The following is a 24,886-nucleotide window of genomic DNA, read 5'->3' as shown; positions in this document are numbered from 1 at the left end:
CCCCCACCATGCCCAGGGCTTACTTTATGCTTATTCTTAGGCAAAAGCCTGGGTGCTCAGGTGGTAGCCCTGACATACTTGGGAGAGATGGAGAGGCCCTGTCACCACCTTCTTGGCCAGATGAGCATCAAGTGAGTTATTACCAAAGGAAGGAAGGGTGATGGCCAGATTGGAGTTTAAAAACAGCATTTTACACATTCCCTGAGGACTCTCTTCCTGGCACTATAGTAGTTCCAAGTAATGCTCCCTTCTACCCAAATGTGAAAAAGATAAACGAGCTCAACAGATGACGGCTCCTGATCCCTGTACCATCCCTCCTCCAACCGCAGGGAACAGAAGGCTCCCTAGCTCCTAAGGATAGATGATAGTCATCATGGAATCATTTTACTAGCCCCCAGGCCCTCTGAGTGCTCATCCAAGAAGATAAAATTTAACTAGAGTCTCCCCTGCCTGCCCCACCGCACCTCACTGAATAAAGACTATCTCTGAAAGAGGAGGCTGGTAAATCACATTAGATCATTCAAGGAAGGGGTTCTCTACTTCACATTCCCCCAGCACCAGCTTCTCTGCAGCTAGCTAACCAGCAAGTACAGAGTCCTTGGGCGGGGTGTCCAGCTCACCTTGGAATTTTTGCCACCACTTCTGCCAGACTGTGAGGAGCAGCTACGCTGCACACCCTGCTCCGGTGTGGACGGGGACTTGTCTGAGGAGTGATCTGAGCCCTTCTCCACCATGGTGTCTCCGTCCTGGTTCTGCGGGGTTGGCGAGCGCGACCGCTTCCGGAGGATGGGGGAGCAGGCCGGTGTGCTGCGGTTTGAGTTACTGGCAGTGCTGTGGGGGCAGATGGAGAGAAGGATGGAAAGGGGAGGAGGAGGAAAGAGAGGCAGTGAGTTATTGAAGGCTCAAAGACGGATCCCAAGGAACCAGCTCAGGGAGCCAGGGTTAGGGGCTGGGCTGAAATAGGGTAGAACAAGGCCCAGCTAGACTTACTGCACAGTAATACTGCTGCTGGCCAGAAGAGGGCAGTGGTGCCAATGTGAAATGGAAGGGAAAGTAAGGCAACTGGATTTTTAATTGGTCTGTCCGTCTGTCTGTCGTCCATCCACCCATCCACCCATCTACCCATCCACCTATCCATCCATCCAATCATCCGTCTGTCCATCCATCCAAATATTGTTAGAACCCCATTACATGCCAAGAACTATCTAGGGGAAAACAAAATTTAAGAGCTGAAAGACTCATTAGAAATCATCCAATACTATCAGCTCGTTTTATACATGCTGCAAATCCAGTCTTTACATTTTGTTTGGGAGATATTTACCCATATAAATGACAATAATAATCCTACTTTTCAAAGCATTTACATACATATTATGTCACTGGGTTCTTAAATCATTCCACTAAGGTAGTAATGACAAATACCCACAATCCCTATTTTAAAAATGAAGACCAATGCATGGCAAAGAGAAGCTAAGTATCCTCTGATCACAGAGGGTTTAGAAACAAACTCTGGGCCTTCCGACTTGCAACTCAGCCACACCATACTATTTCCTTGTAAGCTATATTGGTTCCTGCTTCCCCTGTCCAGGGTAAAGATGAACACAGCAGAAGGTTCTCACATTACATATTCCCCCACCCCCAAATTCATTTTTTACAGGTACTTTGTACATCCCGCAATACCAAATTACTTACAGCAAGGCTTATAAGTGGTATAAATATTTACTATTGGATATTAGTTTGTGTTCTTAATGGAATAGAAGGATAGGTGAAGAAAGGAAGAGGAAATTAAATGCAGTTATGTTCTAATAGGTGTTTGCTTTTCTTTGAGAGAATGAAGGAAGGAAAGAGGTGGAAAAAGGAAAAAGTTAAGTGGGAAAGAACAGGGGGAATGGGAAGGAAAGCAAGAAGTGGAAAGCCAAAGAAGCACAAGAGGAGGGAAATGAAGAGCAGAGCGTCCTCCTTACCCACTCAACAGTCAAGAGAGCAGGTTCAGGCTCTGGGAACAGCCAGGAGCTCAGGCTGTAATGGCCTAGAAACGCTCTGGGAGTCCCATCCCTAAGCCTTCTCTAAGGGAGGGGAGTGCAGGGTAGGGAACATTGTTATTTGCATGAAGATTCAGCTGCAACCTCAGATGTCCCACTGGACCCATTTGCAATGAAAACCATGCCCCTTACAGCAGAAACTTCCGCTTGGCGATCCTTAGGTCCAAAGAGGCTAGGAAGGAAGCCCTGAAGCCCTAACCAGCAAGTGCAGGTAGGAGAGTAGCAGGGGTGGGGGGCAGGGGCAGAGCTCTAGAAGAAAACTGACATAGAGAGTCAAGAGGACCAAAAAAAATAAAGAGACAAATGTGATCAAAGGATGTACGGAGACACATAAAGCCCAATGTTTTGCTTTATCCCCAAACAGAATTTAAATAGAAACTCACAGTACTAACAACGACCATGATTTAGAAAAAGAGGCTCTCCAGGTTCTCACGCCATCTGCTACATCCTTAGCCTCTGACTCTCTAAACTCATTCACTGCCACAAACCCCGGAGAAAGAAAATTATGTTCCTTCTCCTCAGTTGGAAAAGGTGAGCCTTAGAATGGTGGCAGGTAGATCCTCGGATGGAAGCTCCTGAAGAGCAGACTCAAGCACTTACATTTCTGGGGTAGCCAACTTTTTCTTGGGCCAATTTCAACCCATGGCCAAGTTCTCCAAGGTTTAAACTGTCCTCTAGGATTACTTTGCTGGAAGAACAACCAAGAACTCTACCCCTAACCTCAATTAGTTTGCTGAGAGAAGCACAAGAGTGTGGCTGACACCTAGCACATGCGCAGCCCAGGCACAGTGAACCCACAGCTTGGCTCCTGTCTTCCTTAGGTAAGGGGCATCTTCACAGACTCAGGAATGGAAAGGAGATTCCTTTATCCTTCCGCAAACTCTGAATCCCTGCTGATAACTGGCTAATAAGGAATTCAAGCAAGGGGTGGGCGAAAACATTCTTATCTAGAGGAAACTCACTCCAACTATCCAAAACCACATGAATCCCTGACACATTATGATGGAAATGCCCATAATATCCTCAACTCCAAGTGGCCCCGTGTCAATTAATAAATAACTTATAGTGTCTTTTGTCATTTTAATAGTGCTGCTTATAAGACTGTTGATCATCTGTATTGTTCTTGTAAATCTCTCCTTCTCTCCCTGGTGACACACATCTCTTGTATTCCTCTTCTTGTCTTGGCCACTGGCTACTCTCATGAAATTTAGTCCTCTGGAGGTGAATCCTTCACTATCCTAACATTTCCTGTTTTCTATGACTTCAACTATGCCTCAGAGCAGACAACTCCTCTACCTGCTCCCAGCTCTGCTCACACTTGCTAGGTTCGGCACAACAGTCTGCTGCCAAGTGGACATGTCCTCTAAACAGATGTTTCAGAAACACCTCCAACTCAAAACTAATCCTGCCATCTTTTCTCTCAAATCTCCTCCTACTTTTCAATCTCAATAACATTATAATTTCCTGTTCTCTCAGGCTGTAAACCCACCTCTTCCATCTCATCCCACCAAAAGTGAGGCACTGAATCTTGTCATTCTATTTCCACAAAGCTTCCATCCCCGAGACCCTCAATTCAGGTTCTCAAGCTTCTTGCCCAAACTCTTCCAATGACCTTCCAAGTGGTCTCCTCCCTCTCCTTTCCCTCTTCCATAGTCAGTCCTATCACCTTTGTCATTAAATCTGTCTAAATACAAGCCCAATATTATCTTTCTGCCCCCTATCAGCATTCATTCATATTAAACTCTACAGAATGGAATTCGAAGTTCTCTACGGAAAATAATCTGACGCTTATCTTTATTTTAATATTTTCTCTCTCCTTATACCCTCTTAAAGAGATCCCAAATTTTAGTCCTACTTATCAACCCATAGTTTTCTTAATATGCATTCTCATTCTGCTGCCTCTTGACTTCTGGACCACTCATTCACTATGTGTGTGAAGAGCACTTTCCCTCCTCATCCACCTACTGGAGTTTGTTCATCCTTTAAGACCCATCTCAAACCCCATCTTCTCTAGAAAAGCTTTCCAAATTTCCACCAATGATTAAAGCATTTAACACATTCTGCCTGGTATTAAAATTAAGACCTACAGGCTCCTGGAGGCACACTTTGCCCCTCCCATAATGCCCAACGTGATGCTCTGTAAGTAGTACATGTTCAGTAAACATCTGCTGAATTGAATCTCATTCTAGTAAAGTCTTCACACCCACACTTTAACAATCTAGAGTTCCATGACATCTCTCAAATATGTATCTCCAACCCGTTAATATTAACGAAGTAGCAAAAGCTTATAAATGCTTGAATTCCTGGCATGGTGCCAAGTAGTTATTAAACATAATCTTATTTACTATTTCTAACTAACCTATGAAGCATTAATGAATATTATTATTAGTCCTATTTTTCAGGTGATAAAACTGAATTATTGACTGATTAAGTGATTCGCCCCAAGTCACACAGATGGGTAAGTGGCAGGACAGGATATGAGACATAGGCCTTTCTGATTATAGAATTTATTCTCAGAACTAGGCATTCAAAAATGTTTGCTGAGTTAATAAATGGAAGGACAAATAGGTAGCTGGGTAGATGGAAAAAAAGAAGAAATCAACTTCCTGCCTCCAGTCTTCAATCTAATTTTCTCTATTTTGCTGTCAAAATGAACTTTCTAAAAAGTAAATTTGCCATTTTTGACCATCTGCTTCCCTGGTTAAAGCCCTCCATGGTGTCTGCCCCAACCCCATGCTCCACCTCCACTCTGATCCTTCACTACACAAGAAGTGTTTGCAGCTATAGTTCCAACTAAGCAAAATCATTATTGGAATTGCTAGATTCCTAAAACTCATTTTAAAAGCACCCCATTATCCTATAGATTTGGATGTCTTGATGAGTAAATAAAACTAATTCCTATGTATCTCATAACCTACAGTATCATGTCTTTCAAACAAACTCTATGATGTGCCATTAATCTGGGCCTGCCACCATTAGTAATAATAGTATCGCATTATATTTCACAATCTTTGGATTTTAAAGATAAAAATGACCTTAGACTTGATACAGAAAGGGAAGACTGGTATTGGAGGGGATACTGGACTAAGATTCCCTTCCAGAGTTTAGAATACATCCGACTCTTAAGTTTACTTACAAGAAACCTGAGAAATAGGGACGTTAAGTGCCTGGCCAAGGTAGTACGATTTCATATCTGGACATTCCATTCCACAAGCATTTACTGAGCACCTGGCATAATGCTAGACATTCAAGTTCATACCAGTGAGTGAGAAAGGATCCTTGTGCTTGGGATATTACAGTCAGGAAGGGGTAGACATGTGTTCCTCTCATTTTGATACAAATACCAAGTGGTGTGATAGGAGAGAGAGTAAGGGAATCTGAGCCAGACCTGAGGGATCAAGAAAGGCTTCCTTGAGGATATGGCACTTGAGACTTGAGCTGGGTTCCAAAAAATGTGTTAAGAGTTAGCCAAGTGAAGGGTATGGTAAGAGGAAAGAGAATGCTCATGCCCCACTTCCCCACAAAAAAACAGTATGAACAAAGGTGTGAAGGACTAAAATAACATGAAATAAACAGAATATTACAAGAAACTGTGCTATTGAAGTATAACATGCTTAAGCTGATGCGTAAGAGATTCCTGCAATCAACTCTCCCCTAATAAGAGGTCCGCTGAGACCCCCAATTAACCACCTTTAACCTATTGCAGGGGGCCCCAGAAGTTATTCACTCACTTCCCATCCCTCCTATATTTAAGACCTCTGACAAAGACTATTTTACTCCTTTCCTGGTTACCTTGCAAACAAATAATGCTTCCTTAAGTCTGACCACAATACCTCATGCTACAATTTGATCCTATTTCCTATAGTGAGATCTGGCTCAAATCCTTGAGAAACAGGGATATGGGGAATAGAGGACAAAGGCTCCAGGGGCCTTCTGCAGTGACACTCTTTGCAGTATCTCCTACCCCCACTCCAATCATGGGAGCCACCACCCAACTTTGCTTGGCTTTCTTTTCCCATCCTTATGCCTGGTGTGGGCACGTAGGCACAGGTAGATTTTGTCAGCAAGCTAGCTCCCTGGTCAGTCACCCATACATTGTTCAGAACCCTGAGCAGAGCAGAATAGTTAGATGGTGTTCCAGTGTTCCTCATTCAAGTTAACTTATTAGTCCTTCAAAGAAATCAATCATTTCTGCCCCAGAGATTGCAAAATATGTACCTGTCGCTCTGCATCCCTGCACCTCCCCTTCTGGGATCGCAGCAGCTCTTCTTCCATTCTCTCACAGTGTTCTGCCGCTCTGCTCATTCCCATACAAAGAGTTCCCACCCCACACACCCCCACACCCCCGCTCCCTAGCCCTGGACACTTCACGTTAACTTTGTTGTTTCCCCTGAGCCCAGCCTGGCAATGAATGACCTGGATGATCAAAAGTGTAGCTGTAACAGTTTCAGTGCCAGGGCACTGATAATTTTTAAAGACTACCTGATACATTCCAGGGCACCCCAACCTAACAGAAGGAACATTTAATTCAAAATTTAGAAGGCCAGTTTCAAATGAAACATTTGTTTGCTGAGGGCTTGCTTGGGCTCTACAAGGTCAGGATTAATTGCCAGTCTGTGGTGTCAGTAGGCTCAGATTGAAATCCCAGCTCTGCCACTTGCTGTGTGTATATGACCTAGGCCTCTAAAGCCTCATTTTTCTTATCAGACAAATGTGAGCTACTAATACTTATCTCATAGGATTATTGTATTAAATGAAATAACATAAGTAAAATATTTAGTACAGTGCTGATACATAATGAATGCTCAATAAGGATTACTGAGGTGCTATTATTATTATAAAGGCTTTTGTTCCCCTCTGTACAATGTGAATAAGTATCCTTGACCTCTTTCCTCCCAAGCATTACTTCCCCCAATGGGGACATCAGATCACTTGGGATACTCCCTGAAAGTACAGAACCCCAGGTCATCCCCTCAGTTAAGGACCTTTCCAGGGACGGTCTTACAAATCTGCATGTTAAAACAAGCACCATAGCAAATTTTGATGAACTCTAAAATTTAAGAGCCCTTGTTCCCAAGGGCTAACCTTATAAGTATCAAGGGATAAATGAGGTATCCACCCAAGATGACAGAAACCTGCATACAACTCTTTGAGTCTATCAGCTGTTCAGTGTCTACCAGGTGGGTGGACTCAATGGAACAGAAAATCAATTAAGCTTGCCACAGAAACTAACAACAGAGAAGAGCCCAGAGTTGATGGGGAGTGGGCATGAAGATGTGGTTCTCTAGGTGATAGGAGAGAATAAGGGAATCTGAGCCAGACTTGAGGGATCAAGAAAGGCTTCCTGGCTACCACTTAGGACCAGGTAGAAGCCTAACAATTAACATTAGAGCCCACGTCCACCACCATATTATAAGCACCTCATCCCTTCTTGCCTTTAGTAGCATCTAGTTAAAGCTGAATCTGTTATCTAGTGGTCCCTAATTCTTAACAGATGACTATCCTGCTATCCAGCCATACACCTCCCATTCCCATACCAATTATGAAGATTTACCCATAACCCTCCTGTTCTTTATAATAGCACTGCAAATATCCATATGAATTAATCAGCTCCACTTTGAATTTTCCCATAGCACATGCTCAAGTGTCTGAGATAGAAAGACTACGGGTTCATTTGCATTACATTTGCATAAAATTTACATGCTGCCTGCAGATGTCCCCATGAGGTCTGTCTACCTAAACTGGTTCCAAATTCAGAGTTTACTAGGACTACCTGAAGATGGTGTTTTCGATTCCTCTCTACATTTTTGCTTGTCACTTAGCAGTGTCTCTGTATCCTCATAAAACCACAGCAGAGTCGGTAGGAAGGACAGACCCAACTAGAACTTTATAGAGTGAGAAAATGGCCCAAATCACAAATTCTAGCAGGGCTCCAAATTCCCCTTGGGTCCTCCTCCTTAGAGAGCAAAATATCAATCACTTAATAAAAACATTGTCTTCCCAGGCCTGTTTCACTCCTTGTTATAATGTCCTGAACTCCTGGTTTTGGCCTCTTCACCAGTGAAAATAAAATCACACTTTCAGGAATCCAAGAGAAGACTAGTGCAGAGAAAGTTGGAAGGGTCTGTTCAGGCCAGTCCTCTCACTGTCGTGGTTGGGAAGCACAGGTCTAGAGATGGCATGGCTGTCCTCGAAGGGGTTAAACAGGCAGCTGGACATCTTGCCACCCAGGGCACTCAACAGTGTAAGTCTTAGTGTCCTACTCCCAACACATACACACACACACTTTTTAGGGTACTAGATGGAGTGGGGTTTGAAAGGATGAGAAACATACTGTTTTCCCCCTAAGAGGAGCTTCCCATGACCATCTATGGAACCCATTCTTTGGGGGCCTATCACTTGAAATTTAAACCTGGTGGCAACTCTACTACTGCGTCCAGTTCTTTCTCTAAGGAAGAAAGCCAACTTGCCTTCTGTGTCAAACTGTGATTACCTGGTTGAAGAAAAGGGCCAATCATCTTCTAGGAGAGATGCTTTCTGTTGTTGCCTTTTTTTTTTTTTTTTTTTTTTTAATGGCAGATAGGTTCCCTTCCGAATTCATGTTAAAGCGAAGCCTCCGCCTGGTCCCAGCATGCCACACCAAAGTGACTGCAGCATGTTGCAGTTCAGTAAGGGACAGGAAAGGAGAGGGCTCCCGGAATAATACCTTTCTTTCCTATTACAGTTCATACAATGCTGACTGCAGAGCTTGACACAGACCAGGCCCCCTCAACGATCACCAAGAACAAGATTTTGACAGAGATAAACATCTTGTACCTCTCTCCTCTGTCTGGGTAACTTGCTGAAATTCCCTGGGAGCTTTCCAAGTTGGGCCTTTGGGTGAATATACAAAGTATTCAGGGACAAGATCTGTCTGTCCTGAAATTTGGAACCAAGAAGGTAGAACTAGACTGTTGCCAGGTTAGACTGCTAACTTACAAATGGAAGCCTGATAATTCTCCAGACTCACTAACAAGTCACAAGTCAACCACACTTTGGCTCACAGAGCCTACACTGGCCCAGGTCCCACCCACTCACTGCACTCTGTCTGTCCCTCACTGGTTCCCATCTCTGTAGATATTGTATAGGTAATTAAGGGCACTTTCTATGACCAACAAGCTCCACTTACCCATTCCTCCTTCCCTATCTTGTTCAAGTATCTAAAAAAAAAATTTTTTAACTTTTCATAATCTCACAAAGGGCAAGGAAAGGTGGCAGAGCTCACCCGAAACATCTGCATCCAGTTCACTAATTAATACCTAGATACATTCTCATTAGGGATCCACTTAAACCTGAAAGGAATTATTTCTTGTGGGGGAAAATCCTAGCAGTGACTTCAGTTGTTGATGAATTTATTAACTGACCAATTAATGTAAGGTCAAGATCAATGGCAAGTCTTTGGCCAAGCACAGAAAAGCAGAACTTCTGTTATACCCTTCTGCTGGCATGCTCAGTCCAGAGAAGTGGAAAGTGGGGGACTGGAGACAGGACAACAGCAGTTGTTTGCCTTTCCTAATCAAGTCAAAGAGAAAAGATCCCGCATCACAACGGTTGGCACCTCCATCCATCCTACTCCCCCGCTCCCTGGCTTTCCTGCAGCTTCTGTTCAGCCCAGAATTTGGAATTCAATCCAGGCACAGGCATGACAAACACTATTTTTCATTACCATGGAGACCGGGGCCTGCAATAGAACCAGGACTTCATGCCTGAAATGCCAAAACAGCCTGACCCACTTTTCCCTCTTCCTACAAAAACAAAGTAAGTTTGTTTAGGTCCTGCCAGAGCTGAGGAAGAAGCTAAAGATAACAGAGCTCCCGTTATCTTTACGGACATTTTGAAGAGGAACAAACACGATAACCTTTGAAAACTCAGATGATGCTATAGAACTGCTGTCAGAGTCATGCATGAATTGTTTTACCCAAAGGGCTCACAGCCTACACCAAATCCATTCTGTGCCCTTGTCCTAACCTTCTGGAGGGAGAGATTCATATGCCCTTAGAGATGTACTTATTGACCAGCGCTCTAACCCCTGGAATGCAAACCCAGGGAAGTGTTTCTTTCACTTCATGTTATACCACTTTCCTCCTTACTCTGTCATGGCCTCCTTGGACCTTTCTGTTCCTTGAACACCCTACCCCAGGATCTTTGCACTTGTTGGTCCCTCTGCCTGGAATTCTTACTCTAGAGATTTGAATTCTTGTTCCATTTTAACATTCAGATCAAAACTCAAATGTCCCCTCCCCAAAGTAGCTTGTCCTAAGGACTCCATCTAAAGTGACCTCCTCGTCCCCAGGCACTCACTACTGAGTGGTTCCCCAGTACTTCCCATACAATGGCTGGCACATACAGGGATCACAGATATGTGTACTGTATGAATAAAGGAACGAACTCTTTTTAAAGTTCATGCACTCTGTTAGATATTTCTTTCTTAAGCCTGCTCCAAATCTACCTTCTGATAACACCAGCCCATTGGTTCTTATGACTTCAGGATCCATGAAAAGTAAAATGTGACATCAATTCCAGACTGTTTGCTGGCCTGGTTACTTGGTCTAGACATCAGTATGCATGTCTGAGTTTAAATTCTGAGCTGTTTTGTGACCTTGAGGAAAATCACTTTATCTTTGTTGAATGATCACAACCCACCTTACCAAGGTGAGGGTTAGAATCTTTAAAAAACATAACAACAACAACAAAAACCTAGACAAAACATCCCTAAAGTAAAGGACATTCCTATAATTGTTCATGCAACAATAATGATTTTTTGAAAAAGTGTTAGAAGTAGGAAGTGAATTCCTAGTTAGGAAACTGAATTTTGTTTCAAAATTTTGTCCTTTCCACATGGCAAGGGCCAAGAATATAGAATATTGCTATTCATACCTTCAGCTAGTCCTTACTGCCACAGAGCTAGAAGAATAGATAAGATGAAACAGAAGGTACTAAAATTAAACATAGGAACTTAACTTGATGTTGCACAATTTCCCTTCTCTGAGATCATTTACAATAGGACAAACCCCTAACATTTGGGAGACAGTCCTGCTGGACTCAAAGGCAGTGTTGGCTAAACTGATCAATCATAATTATCTGTAGTTTGGAAGGGGTCTCAGTGGTTATGTAATCCAACCTCCCACCTGGCACAAGAATTCTCCCTGTAAGGCCTTGACAATAGCCACCATGCCTCTGCTTTAGATTTCCAATGAGAAAGCACTCACTAGGTTACTGTGTACATGTCTCAGCATCTCTAAAGGAACTTTTAAGTACCATGATCCTTATTTCTCTACGTTCATGGTCGTTCTTTCTTCATAATTCTTGGTGATCATTATCCATCCAGCTCTCTCTGAGCTTCATAGTCTTTAGAAATTAAGCTAACCTTGCTGATTCAATGTCATTAAACAAACATTGACAGAGCAGAGGATCTATTTTGTGCCTGCAACTTTGTGATATTTATCCCAAGGGTCCCACAGGGCAGTGACTATGCAGTGACAGTGTCAGGGTTTACTGTAGATACACAAAGATTAAATACTAATATATTGAGTACACAATAGGGACTTAATGCTTTTAAACTTGACTCATTATCAATTCCAGCCAAATCTAAGTATAATCTCACCCAAAGTATTGCAGAAGCCGCAACACTCAGGAGGACGAGACCCTGTGAAAGCAGAAAGGTGTTAAGCTATCCCAGGAAGCTGCTTCCTTGAAAAGAGGTTCCAATCTACTGGGAGGCCATAACCACTGAACAAGGCAAGGAGGAAGGAGTTGAGCTGAACACAACTTCACAACTTCCCGCTTCTTCTAAATTTGCTCTTCATGGGCCCCTCCCCAACCCTCAGCAAGAGAAATGTTACTGCTAAACTGGAAAAGAAACTGCAGGATCCATCCACCCAACCAACAGCTGAAGAGACCTCACTCTGTGCCAGGTAATATTCTAGGTATTAGGGATGCAGGCTCTACCTCTAAGGAACTCACAATCTAGTGGGAAAAACAAGACATGTAATAACTAACATCATGCAATAAGAGCTATTTAGATTCAATCAAAATTTTGCCCCTTACCACCTGTCTGGGAACCAGGCAGTCCTGATTCAGCCCCTCCCCTTTATAATATCTGAGGGCAAACCACGCATCTCGGAGCTTCAGCTTTTATTATGCGAGAAGAATGAATGTAGATGCTGCCTAACCCCCACAAATATGCCAGAGGATGACAAAGAGGTACAAAGGATACACTGTGAACTACTGAGAGCAGTCTTTTCTCAGACAGAAGGACTCAGATCTAAATTAGGCAAAGGATCCAAAAATGAGATCTGGGCAGTCTGGGCCCCTAGTTAATTATCATCAGCTTTCCTTCTGGTCAGGGCCACCCCACCTCGGGCACCAGAGGTTGTTTCTAGCCAGACAGTCAAACTAAGGGATGTGGAGGGTATATGATGATGAGAAGTAAATGACAGCATTCAGTGCACCCTTCTCCTAATATCACTCCTCCCTAACCTAATTATTGGAGCCAAGTGTATGGCTAAATCCCTTCCAGACCCATATGGATTCAAATCCAGTTCTGACTTACTTTTCTGCTAGAGATCACACAGAAACAAGCCAAATAATATCCATTATGTTAAAATCATAGACATTTTAGAACAAAGAGGACTATAAGAGGTTACCAATCTGCCTGGTTGTAGGCAAATACCTAAGTCAAAAAAAAGTCAAGAAAAAACTTGGTTAATCATTTCTTCAATTAAATAAATAAGTAAACAAGTAAATAAATAATAAAAACAATAAAAATTAAAATAAAATATATTCAGAGCACAAAATTCCAGGGCTTCCCTTTGTGATCCTACTCACAGTCTCCCACTGCCATCAGGAAGTTCTTTATGATCAAAACAAATATCTGCTATAATGCACTTAATACCATTTTCTTTTATTCTAGCTTCCTCAGATTTGAGATTACTCCATTAGCTATAACCCCTCCTCTGTCCCTTTCCTAGTTTCTTTGGCTGGAATGACTCTAATTCCTTAAATTCCAGGAGTTAAAAAGCATTTCTCCTACAATATCTCCACCAAATCTTTGTTTAGATTATACCTCAAATGACATAGGAGTAATTGATGATGTAACTCATTTCATATTTGGACAACTCTTTCTATTTTAAGCTTCGACTGTTTCTTGTGACTTCCTACCGAAGGTACAATATCTACCCCCTCGGCAGCCATAGAATAAATCTAATTCCTCTTCCACATGCAATTTTACATGGCTCTGATGCTCCCTCAGTCTCTTCTCCTCCAGATTTGCAGGTCCCTTCAGCCATCCCTCACACATAGCATGCGTGTGAGGCCCTCAGCCATTGGGTTCACTCTCCTCTGAATGAGTTCCAGTTTTCAATCCCCCTCAAACTGAGGAGCCCAGAAATGAATATTGAATTTATAATACTGAAGAGAAGTGCTATGATGAGCCCAGAATAGGGCAGAACCATCACCCAATGTGTTTTGGAAATCAGAGTGCAAACGTATATTTTCGGAGTCATCTTCTGAATCAGGGAAATCTGGAATTAGTCACTATTCTGAGTCTCTAGCTACAGCCTACAGGCTAAGGGAAGTGCATGCATATGTAACGTATATATGTACATCCCTACAAGGAACCACCCCACCCCTGCCCCACACACACACACACACACACACACACACACACACACACACACGCTCCTTTCCCCAACCAGACAAATTCAAGTTCCAGTGGGATGATGAAAAATCCACCCACCTGTCACCCCAAATCACATTGTAGTACAATTCTGAATGTTTATATGAATATCTCCAGGCCAGATGCAAAACCACAGCCTCTAAAGATTCTCCTATCTGGAGATGTCAAGTCCTTAGCAAATGTTTTCTCTCCTTTTAGTGTAACCATTTGTTTCTCGGACTCTACTGCCTGACTTACAGATAAGCTGAAGTTTTGCCTGACTGGCAGAGAGCAATACTGTGAGGTTCCCAGGTCATTAGGAAAACTGAAGCCAGATTTGTCTTGTCCTTAACCAGGAACAGAAGGGTGTATATGTGCAAACACGTGTCGAGGGAAGGCTGCCTGCATCCTTTACACTTTTCTAAGGTCGTCTCAGGTGATCACCAAGACTTTCTAACCAAAACTATCTATTTCAAGGGTCAACAAACTATGACTTATTGGTCAATCCAGTTCACTGGCTGTTTTTGTATGACCCATGAGCTAAGAATGGTTTTTACATTTTGAAGTGTTGAAAAAAAAAAAAAAGACGATATCTTGTGACATGTGAAAATTGTATGAAATGGAAATTTCAGAGCCCATAAATAAAGCTTTATTGGGAACACAGCCATGCTCATTTGTTCATATATTATCTGTGGCTACTTCCACTGTATAAAGCAAGGTTGAGTTGCTGTAACAGAGACAGCATGGCTCACAAAGCCTAAAATATTTACTATCTAGATGGCCCTTTACAGAAAGAAAGTTTGCCAACCCCTGGTATAACAAAGGTAAGGCCTTGAAAAGGTCTTTCCTGTGAGCCCACTTCTCTTCTGTCAAGTTGGGGAAGAAGGTGTCTTATGCCCCAAAGACAAGGAACCTGTGCTTGATGACTCCACAAGTCGAGAGAAAGGGCTATCAGCTTGCTCCCACCTGCAAAGGAAATTTGTAGGGCCAGGAAAGAGAAGAAGAGTTTTTTCTAGGTAGGATGATAGAAGTTCCCATTCCTTTATTCTCTCCTATGAAGAATGAAAAAGAGAATGGGGTACTACTTTCTATGGCCTTGACACTGACACTCTCCTGCCACAGGCAACTTCCCAAAACATCCCTTTTTCCATCCCTTCTTCCAAAGCCCTGGTCCTAAACTTCTCTAACCTGTGGAATGCTATCTAAAGCAAAGGAGAAAACATGCACATTGCTCAAAGCTAGCCAGGTAGAGAGGAGAAACAGGAAGCAGAGGAGCCAGGAGTGTCCACAGAAGCACAGATTTCTAGCAAGTGTCAGAGAAGGTAAGAGACAGAGATACCTTCCCCGGGCCCTGGCTGGGCACTTGGCTGGATTCCCAGGGAGAGAGCGAGCTCCAAGCAAATAACTAACAATGCAAAGAGGTGTGGGGGCGTAAGGATCAGCCACTGGCTGTTTTCTGAAAACACGTGGCAAATCTTTAAGCCAAATGCTGGCTAAGTCAAAGAATAAACAAACCCCTATTTTTCTCCTGAGACAGGAGCTATCATCTTCCCCTCTCATCCTCTCCTTCCGCTAGCCAGATTCATTGGTCTGCTAGCCAGATCCATCAGTCCCATGGCTCTTTCTCCCTAGGGAGAAGCAGAATTTGTCCATCTCTGAGAGGGTGGCTTGCCTTATAACCTTCCAGCCTGCCTCCCCCTCCCTTGCTAGCCACTGCTCTGGTCACTTCTCTCCCCTCCAGAGGCACCCCAGAGCTAGCAGGTAGGAGGAGAACAGGAGCATATGGCTTGTCCACATCTCCCCCAGAAACTTGGGCCAGCTCTCCATGACGCACTGCTAATTCAATCCTCTGCCTTCTTCTCTTCAAGTCAGAGGGCCATGAATGAGTCTTGCTGACCAAGGGAACCCCATCAGCCCTAACACAACCCCTCCCTCCACCCAACCTGGGCCTAACCCCTCAGTGCTCCAAAGCTCAGCTCAAGTGGTGCTACTATAAGGAGAGGGGGAAGGAAGAAAGATTAAAAAGCTGAAGAGAAAAGAATGTGGCATCTCTGCAGCATGATGTCACGCTGACTGCTTTCAGATCCCCCAACACAGAACAGAAGCAAACAACATGGACTCCGGATTTACTCAGCCTTGAAAGGTTTGTGTTCTTAGCAGCCCTAAGCAGCCTGCACCAGCTGAAAAAAGCGAACAGACAGACAGATAGGTCCTTGTTACAGCCCCCAGGGCCCCAATCCGACCCCTGGGCATAGACACCTCTTCAAAAAAAAATCTCAAGGAAACAAAGACACACACACACACACACACACACACACAGGGCTCAATTGGGATTATGGCACTAACCTGGAAGCCATTAGGAACGGTAGCAGAGTGCAGGCAGAGAGGACCTCATTCATTCATGCATTGGGTAGTGAGGGGTGGGGGCAGGGAGCGGGGGCCCTGAGGACACTGGAGGGCACTCACCTCCATGACCATCCCACAGCCCTGTTTCTAAGGGAGAAGGGAGTGGGGGCAGGGTTCTCATAAGCTGGGGGAGCTTCCTTTCTCTGCTGTTATGCACGGCTCTGGAATTTTAAGCATGACTCCCCTTTATTTTCTTTTCCCCCATCTCCTTCTGTGGCTACTTGGTGTGGTACTGCAGCCATATAGAAGTCCCTCTCTCTCTCACCCTTGCTCCCTTTCTCTCTCTCTCCCTCTGAATCGCTCACAGACAGCTGTTCTCCAGCTCCTGCACGCACGCGCACAGGCGCATAGACACACTTAGACACACGCACGAGCACACGCACGCGCACACACCCTGCCGCCTGCCGCTTTACATAATGCAACTCTTTGGTGCTGTCAGCTTGCCAGCTCTCAATTATTCATGCCAGCTTGGAGGACAGACCCACTGGGGCTGCAGGCGTTATTTCCTCTTCATTCCCAAATCTGACAAAACACAAGACGATGCTCCAGAGAGAGACTCTGCTCCCTTTGCTGCCACCAATTATTTCCCAGGTGTTGCCTATTAGGTCAACCTGTATCAAGGAAGTGACATTAAATCAAAACACAGGTGCCTGGCTCAAAATAGAGCCTTGTATCTTTCAAAGGCTGACAGCTGTTCTCACTGCCTGTGCTTTGGGAATAGGTGAAAAGAAGAAAGCAGACCTGGAGACCAAAACCTGCAAAAGAAAATGGCTGAAGGCCTCTTCCGGGTAACTTTTCCCAGACTCCCAAGGCAAGAGACTGTGACACTCGCTGCTTGAGTAGGTCAAACTATTGCATAGGAGAAAAATAACATTCAAGTAAGGCACTTATATTCATGACAAAGCAGGGTCATCTGAGTTTTCAAACTCTAAGCTGCATCTCCTAAAACTATTTCTTCTCCTAGCCATTCAACGAAATGCAGTATTGGTACTGAAACAGCCTCCAGAAGAATACTATCAGATGAAAGGAATTCTATTCAAAAACAACACGAATGAACATTTTAAAAGTCATTATGGCTTACAAAGCACTTGTACTCACGTTCATTCAATTTCCTCAATAATCATCTGCAGGCACACCTCAGAGATAGTATGGGTCCAGTTCCACTGCGGGTTCGGTTCCAGACCACCTCAGTAAAGTGAATATCGCACTAAAGCCAGTCATAATCTTTTCACTTGCAGACAGTCTTGCCTTCAATTTGCAAAAACTGCAACATCAGTTCAGCTCAATAAAGCAAGGTATACCTGTACCTAGGTCTCAGGTCCCACGGCCTTTTCTGGTGGAGCTGGGAAGCCAGATGACCTAACTCTAAATCACATGATAATTAACTACCTAATACCCCATAGTCCTTGTGAGTCTTTGGAGAACTACCATCATCTTTCGAGAGAAGTAGCAAGAGAAGCCCAAACCTGGACCAAAACACACAACAACAAAAACAATGATGATAGTTAGCTCAGTGTCTCTCAAACTTTAATTGCCTGAGCATCTTGTTAAACCACAAGTCCTAATGTAGTAGTTCTAAGGAAGGACCCAAGAGTCAGCCCTTCTACAAACTCCCAGGTCATGAGGCCCACGTTGCTATTCCATGGACCACATTTTGAGTAGCAAAGGGTTGGTTTATACATTCTTATTCTTCAGATGTTCCTAAGAAACAGAGTTTTGTCTGTCTGCTGCAGCTACACAGGATGGCATGATGAAGGTGAATAATAATTACAATCCACTAATGTCACCTTTGTTCTGCTCACCAAATTCATGCTAGGAGCTAATGCTGCTTGGGCATTTGCTGGCATAAAAAGTCTCATTCTGGGATTGTCTACAGGATCATTGCAACAGGTCTTTCCATGATTTTTTCTGTCTGCTGCCTGTTGATAGAACAGCAGCCTCATGGTATCTAGAAAGCGCATGGGTTTGTGCTGTCTGGCCCCCACTTCAGTGACCTAGAAGAATTTCAGCTCCAAAGAAAGGTATACTAGCAATGCCCTGGGACACTAGCGCTGTCCCAGTCATACCCACCCTTCTGTCCTGCCTCTTCTGAATGCCTTCCTGGCTTTGGACCATGGACCTGCCTCTTTCTGTCACTCCATGGAAAGATTTTGGCCTTCAGAGTGTTGAAAAAATGATGAATAAAAAAAAAAAAAAAAAAAGGGGGCATGGAAAAGCTCCCAAGAGAAGCTGGCTACCTCCCCCAACTCTGTCCTTGTAAAGTACAGTACACAATTTAGATTCTGTTGTTCACTTTGTTGATTTTATCTCCCTAAGAAGATTGTAGGCTATTTCTTTCATGCCCCTCCAACATGTAGGAGTATTGGGTACAGCGTAGGTATTCAGCAAATATCTGTACCGATTGCCCTGTCCACCATTAAGATGTGTAGGAGTATTGGGTACAGCACAGGTATTCAGTAAATATCTGTACTGACTGCCTTGTCCTCCATTAAGACAGTTAATAAAGGGGTGAGTGGAGTCAACCAGCCAGTACCCTCACTCACTGTGACTTTGGAGAAATCATACAAGCTTTATGATACTATAAAATGACAGATTCATCTTTCTTCCAAAACAGCTCTACATAGCCCTACAGTGTTAGTATCTTCATAGTCTAAACTGATAGCAATGAGTTAAGAGGGCAGGCTCAGAGATCACACAAACCTGACCTCAAATGCTGGTTCTCTCATTTACTAATTTTGTGACTTTTGAAAACTTGGCTTCATTAAGCTTCATACTTCTTAATCTTTAAAGTAGTCACAAAAGTAACATAATTTTACTGAATTGTGTGAGAACTGAATCAGGTAAAAACACATAACACGCTTTTACTGTAACTGACACAGTATCTGTCCAATAAATAAAAACTATTATTGGTCAAATAGCTATTTTTTAAAAAAACAAAATGAAAGATATCTTCTAGTGGTGCGACAGGTATTCACAAGCCTTCAACTGAGTCGGGATCCAAGAAAAATCTCAGTTCCTAAAGAGGCATAGCATATATTAGTTCCTCAGTCGCCAAAATATTCTTTGCCTTCTCCTCCTAAATTGGACCTTATAAATAATAATAATAATAATAATAATAATAATAATAATAATAAAACGTTTTACAGTAAGGCACTTAGAGAATCTGGACTATGTCTACTCTGTTAGAAAACATAAACCTTTCTTTCAAGAGCGACATAAAACCTGATAAAAGTAGAGTACTTTCTATGTGCCCTGTAATTTGCTAAGTCTCTAATGTGGAAGATGATCTCATTTAATCCTACCAGCAACATTAAGAAAGATTTTTATGATAAGGAAACTAAGAGGTAGACCGTTTAATAACCTTCCTATAGTATATGATTAATAAACAGGAGAGCATGTCTCTGAAACCCAGACTGTCTTATTACCTGAGTCCTATTCTTAACCATTATAGCGTGTATATGAAAAGAAGGTATGACTGACGTGTTATTAGGAAGGCAGGGGCCTTTTCCCTAACAGTGTTTATAGATTTGCACTGCTATCCTTGTCTTCCTTGAAAGTCACAGCACAAACTCTGAAGAGGTAATAAGCTGAGTCCAAGAGCACATGCTGTGATCACAACAAAGCTAACTGGACTTCCACAGATGGAGCTTATGCCCCCGGACTCAATCTCCACATTTCAACAGCTAAGCTATTTGGTGCCTAAATTCCCAACCTGCTTTTCTATAAATGAATTTATGAAATTAAAATAAAAGTAGGTATTTTTCTGAATTAAATTTTTCCGTTAGAGATAAGAAAAACTGACATTAGTTTCTATTTCTAAAAGGAAAAGAGGCTTTTGAGAGTCCTGTGCAGTATCAAAAGCACTTTCTAAAGCGTACCCTGGAGAAATCTCGGAAAAAAGAGAAGTTAAGGTATACCTGCAAATCCAATTGAACCAAACAGTCCCATTCAATTCAGTCCAATTCAGTCGCATTACAGAAGGTCCAGGAGGTTCCAGTCTACACAGTATCTTGTTCACCTCAAGTGATTAATAACTGTTATTGACAAGAAGGGAAGACAGAGATGATAAAGAAAAAGTCTTATTTTATCTCTGAATCCTACTTCTATCCCAATGAAAACAAGACTTTCTACATAGTCAGGACTTCAAACATTTTAACCAAGTCTGAGTTTGTTGAATTATGGGAAATGATACACAAAAGTGAACTGATCTTGTGCTAGGCACATATTCTATTTTATTTACTTATAAAACTTTTATTTCGTCAGATGAGGAAACTGCATATAGAAGCTTATCCTTACCCAAGGTCACAGAGATAGTTCTAAAATCCATGTTTTCACTACACCATGTTACTTCCACAAACAAACATTTGCTAAATAAAAACCACTTCAGACAGAGGTTATTGCATTTAATCATAACTGGTTACAATGATAACATTGCATCTAACCCTCCAAACAACCCTGCAAAGTAACTTCCATTGTTCCTACTTAGGCCAGTTAACCACTTTTGGCTCTCAGCTCCAAATCCACTTTTTTGCCCTGCCTGGTAATATTTAAGCCACACCCCGTGATCATTTCACGAGCCTCCCAGTAAATTTCACTGACACCCCAGTTTATCTGCCCCAGTCTGCAGCACCTCAAACACCTTCTGTGTCATCCATGGGGCCACAACCACACCCTCTCCAACGAGCTCTGAATCTTAGCCTCACATGGGGAGCCCCCTCACAAGTTTGTTCCTTCACTGGTTGCTCTACTCAATCCTACAGGTAAGGACTGCTCCCCACATCTGTTAACCCTGCACTTGTTAGAGTCCTCTGTATCCTATGACTTGTTAATTATTTTTAATATTATATTTTTCCTGTTCAAATTGTTGAGGTGGTTTCTATCTCCTGACTGGATGTTCACTGATATACTACTGTAGGGAGGAGCAACAAGCAGCTCAGATGAGTGACACCTCATATCTGCCCTCAAGTTACTCAGGAGTAATGAAATGGTTAAAGCATTTAAAACATTCTGTGAGCCACAGTTTTTTATACATTTAATATGTATTCCCTCATTTAATTCTCACATCAACTCTACTTTATAGATGAAGAAATTGAGATATCTTAGAGAGTAATAACTTCTCCAGATCACACAGTAGACAGAGAAACCAGGATTTGTCTCCCGGCATTGACTTCACAGTCCATTTTCAGCCATGCTGCAATATTGCCTCTATCAACTGGCTGCAGTCAAAGAGCGAGAGAGGGGCAAAGGCAGCAGTGGGACATATAAACACAAGTCTTTATGAAATTTGGAAGGAAAAAATAAAAGCTAATTGTTAGAGAAGTCCCCAGATATCTAAAGAATTCAAAAAACGAGAAGGGGCCATTCAAGATCTTTTAAGTCAAAACCTGTAGTGTAAAAAAGTCAGTGTACCATGGTTATCAGGTACTCAAGAGAGCCTATTAAATAACTCTTCCCAAAATTAATGTTCAGGATAACATCCACGTTTTATGAACTTCTAATGTGAGAAAACTGATCATCCACAGATTTCCACTCTGTCCTCTCTCAGTTCCCCAACCCAGACTTTAATCCATGGAAGTTGGGTCAAGGGTGTTCAAATAGGTATATTGATTGCCTCTGACCCAGCTGTAACCCAAGACTTCTCATTAATATTGCATGTCTCACATGAGGAGCAGTGATGTCTATGTAATTAAAACCTGAAGCAAGAAACAGCCAGAAGTATGAAAGGAGAGGGAGCTGAGGATTCAGGCAGCTCTGACACTGCTCTGACACTGCCACAAACCTATGCCCACCCTTTAGGTCAAACTTCAGCAGGTATAAAAGCTTTCCCTAGAGCCAAATGCAGCCAAGTAGGATAAAAAGACCTAGCCCACAGGGACGAGAACTTGCTGGATTTAGGGCTCCTTCTACATATATGCCAACACTCCCTCCCAATTTATTTATAACCCTGTCCAAATAGATTAACTAGCTCCTGGGTATCGCCTTCTTTTCTAAACATTCCCAACCATCAATTCTAGATTTTTAGCCTGGATTAGTTATAAATTCACTGAATGGTCTGTGCCAATGGTTCAGAATTAATTATAACTTTGCTGCACTTTAGAATCACCTAGGAGTTTTTACATACCCCAGTGCCTAGATCATACCCTGTACCAATGAAATCAGAATGTCTGGGGGTGAAAGGCAGGCACCAGTATTTTTAAAGATCCCCAGACAACCGCAATATACAGAAAAGATTAGGAATCACTGGTCTATACGATTTTACCTTAGTTCTCTATAATGTAGTATCAAACTTATGTCTGCCAAGTGTAGTCAAATGAGCTGTATTTTATAGAAGTCAAATTGTTTTCTTAATCAAAAAGTGTCATTTTTCCTCCCTTTTAAAAGAATGATTTCCCATGTAATAAAGCTAACGCTTATTGAGAACTATATGCCAGGCCTTGTTCTAGGTACTTTATAAAGGGTACATTAGGTTATATCTCACTTAATCTTATTACTCCAATTTCATACAAGAAAAATTAATTATAAGCACATCTACAAGTTTATTCACTATACCTGAGATGTTACTCATCCTGGACTATAACAAGTTCAAATGGTCAAATCCTCTCATGTTATCTTTTCTCTGATTTGGTGGTTTTAATTCAACCCAATTACGCTTGCTCTATTGTTTGGTTTGCTCTCTTTGTAAGAGAAGACAACCTCATGTAGATAAGTTTGGTAATATTCTGAAATGCACTGATGGAACTGGTGCCCCAAGGGCAGGGCTCAGAACCACACTTAAGGGAAAGGGGCAAGTTGTCCTCTTTCTAGGCAATCATAATTGCCCAAGCTAGAAGTCTCTGAACCAAGAAACTACCAGGAGGGTAACTACAAGTGGGGCTGGAGACCTTTAAAACAAGGGCACAGGTCTAATCTAATTCTTTAATTATGCAAATTAATTTAACTTGCCCACAATCCCAGGGTTAACATGGGTTAACCTAGAAGAGGATTAAATAATAACACAAACCACTTAGTCTAATGTTCTTTCCACCATCCTAAGAGTCACCAGGTTTTGAATATGGTCTGTCACTAGCTACCCTCTGACCTTCCACACGTAACTTCCTCTGCCAAAGGGAGATAATAGTTGCCCTATAAGAAAAGACGTAAGTCCAAGTGCAACATCCTAGGTTACCTTGGCGAGTGGCTCCCTTCCAGAACAAGGCACTCATTTCCCCAGCTGCCTGGAGTACGAGCTGCTGATGGGTCACAACTGAGTTCCTCTTTGGGAACTACCCTCACTTAACAGTATGCCCCGTCCCAGAGGGTAGACCTCACCTAATGGCTACTCCATGAGAGGATACAAAAACTGTCCCTTTGCCTTAGTTTGGAATAACTCTGCAGGGCCATTCCAGAACTGGAGCTTTTTATGGGATTGGCCAAAGCCTCTTGCAAGTGCGTCAAAGTTTAATTTCTCCCTCTGCCCAATCTTGATTCTCTCACTTACATACAGGCTCGTTCCCAATAGCACTTCCCAATAAACCTCCTGCAGGCAAATCTGTCTCCAAGTCTTTTCCATGGTCTCTTTCCAACCTAAGACATATGCTAATTACCATAAAACAACGTGTGCAAAAAAGTAGGTGACAGGACATGCTGCTGAAGTTTAGGAAAAAGGCCAGGAATTAGTACCGCCCTGGGATTTCTGGAGAGTCCTGGTCCCCTGGGACAGGCAGACAACCATGCTATTGCTTCCACCTCTGTCCACCTCCGGATATTAGGAGAAACTAAGCCCCTCTCCAAATCACCTCTTTGCAGAGGTAACTGACCTCTCCTTAATCCTGGATTAAGGTTTTACGGAGGGAAGCCTGCTTGCTGGTGCCCCAGTTAAGATGTTGACATGCTGTACTTGAGAACAAATCTTGAGTCCCTCTGGCCACCGGCCTGATGCTTGTGCCACATGACTACCCCCTCTACTTCCCTCCACCCCACGCCCACTCTTCCCTTAACTTAGAGAGAACCCAGCAGCTAACAGGACTTGCATCATGAAAACGTCATTGTTAGATCCCTGCACTGGGAGCTAGTCAGGAATTGGTAAAGAGCTCTGTGTTGGCATGGGGGAGGCAGGGGGGTCAGGATGAGTTACGGAGGAATTCTAGTCAAAGCAATGATCCTGCTCCAGTTGGGAACCCTTGGTGTGTGCCAGAGAAGCTGTTGTTACTTCCTGGCCTCACTCCACATGCCCCCGTGTTTCAAGGGTTTGGTTGGTCAATGGGGCCAATCAGGACAGAAAATCCAGGTGAAAAGCAATGTCAGAGTTCATTTTTCAAGCACCCTGACCCAGCTCCTCTTTAATTCAACTTGAATTCCCCAGAGGGTAACTGGGAGGGCTCTTATACAGGTAATGAGAGAACTTCCACATCTCTCTTTCCATATGAGGGCAAATATGGATTCCTGGAAGTGCTGTCCACCTCCTGGCTCTCTGTAGATGTGCCTCGGCTGCTTCAAGAGGTAGCAAGACCCTGTTTGGGCTTACCTACGATATAGATTATTTGTACATATGGACATCTTTTCTCAGTATCCATTTTCTCCAGACACATGCAGCTGTGGCGGTTACCCTGCTCAGTCACCCGCCCTGAGGGCAGCACCTGGGCTTCTTACACTATCATTCCCAAGACAAACCTCCTCCTAGTTAGGGACACAATATATACTTCACTCTTGATGAGGACAATTCAGCCTAATGGGAGAGTCGCCAACAAGCCACAATCCAAAACTC

At 43.0% G+C, this 24,886-nt stretch overlaps 1 protein-coding gene across 12 annotated transcripts in view; it reads right to left on the bottom strand.

The window, feature by feature from the left end:
- GRAMD1B (GRAM domain containing 1B) overlaps positions 1-24,886 on the bottom strand; it is a 220,056-nt gene that overhangs the window by 46,927 nt on the left and 148,243 nt on the right. For 10 of the 12 annotated variants that reach the window (XM_039874828.1, XM_039874829.1, XM_039874834.1 and 7 more), the window contains one exon: positions 621-831. In XM_039874828.1, the coding sequence (XP_039730762.1) occupies positions 621-831 (211 nt within the window). Of the gene's footprint in view, positions 1-620; positions 832-16,083; positions 16,454-20,060; positions 20,178-24,886 lie in introns of those variants that run through there. The other 2 variants (XM_039874835.1, XM_039874836.1) reach the window with 2 other exon arrangements.

This window comes from Pteropus medius, unplaced genomic scaffold, assembly GCF_902729225.1.
Source record: "Pteropus medius unplaced genomic scaffold, Ma_sr-lr_union100, whole genome shotgun sequence".
Taxonomy (NCBI): domain Eukaryota; kingdom Metazoa; phylum Chordata; class Mammalia; order Chiroptera; family Pteropodidae; genus Pteropus; species Pteropus medius.
The sequence above is the reverse complement of the archived record's forward strand: the minus strand, read 5'-3'. Positions and strand labels throughout refer to the sequence as shown.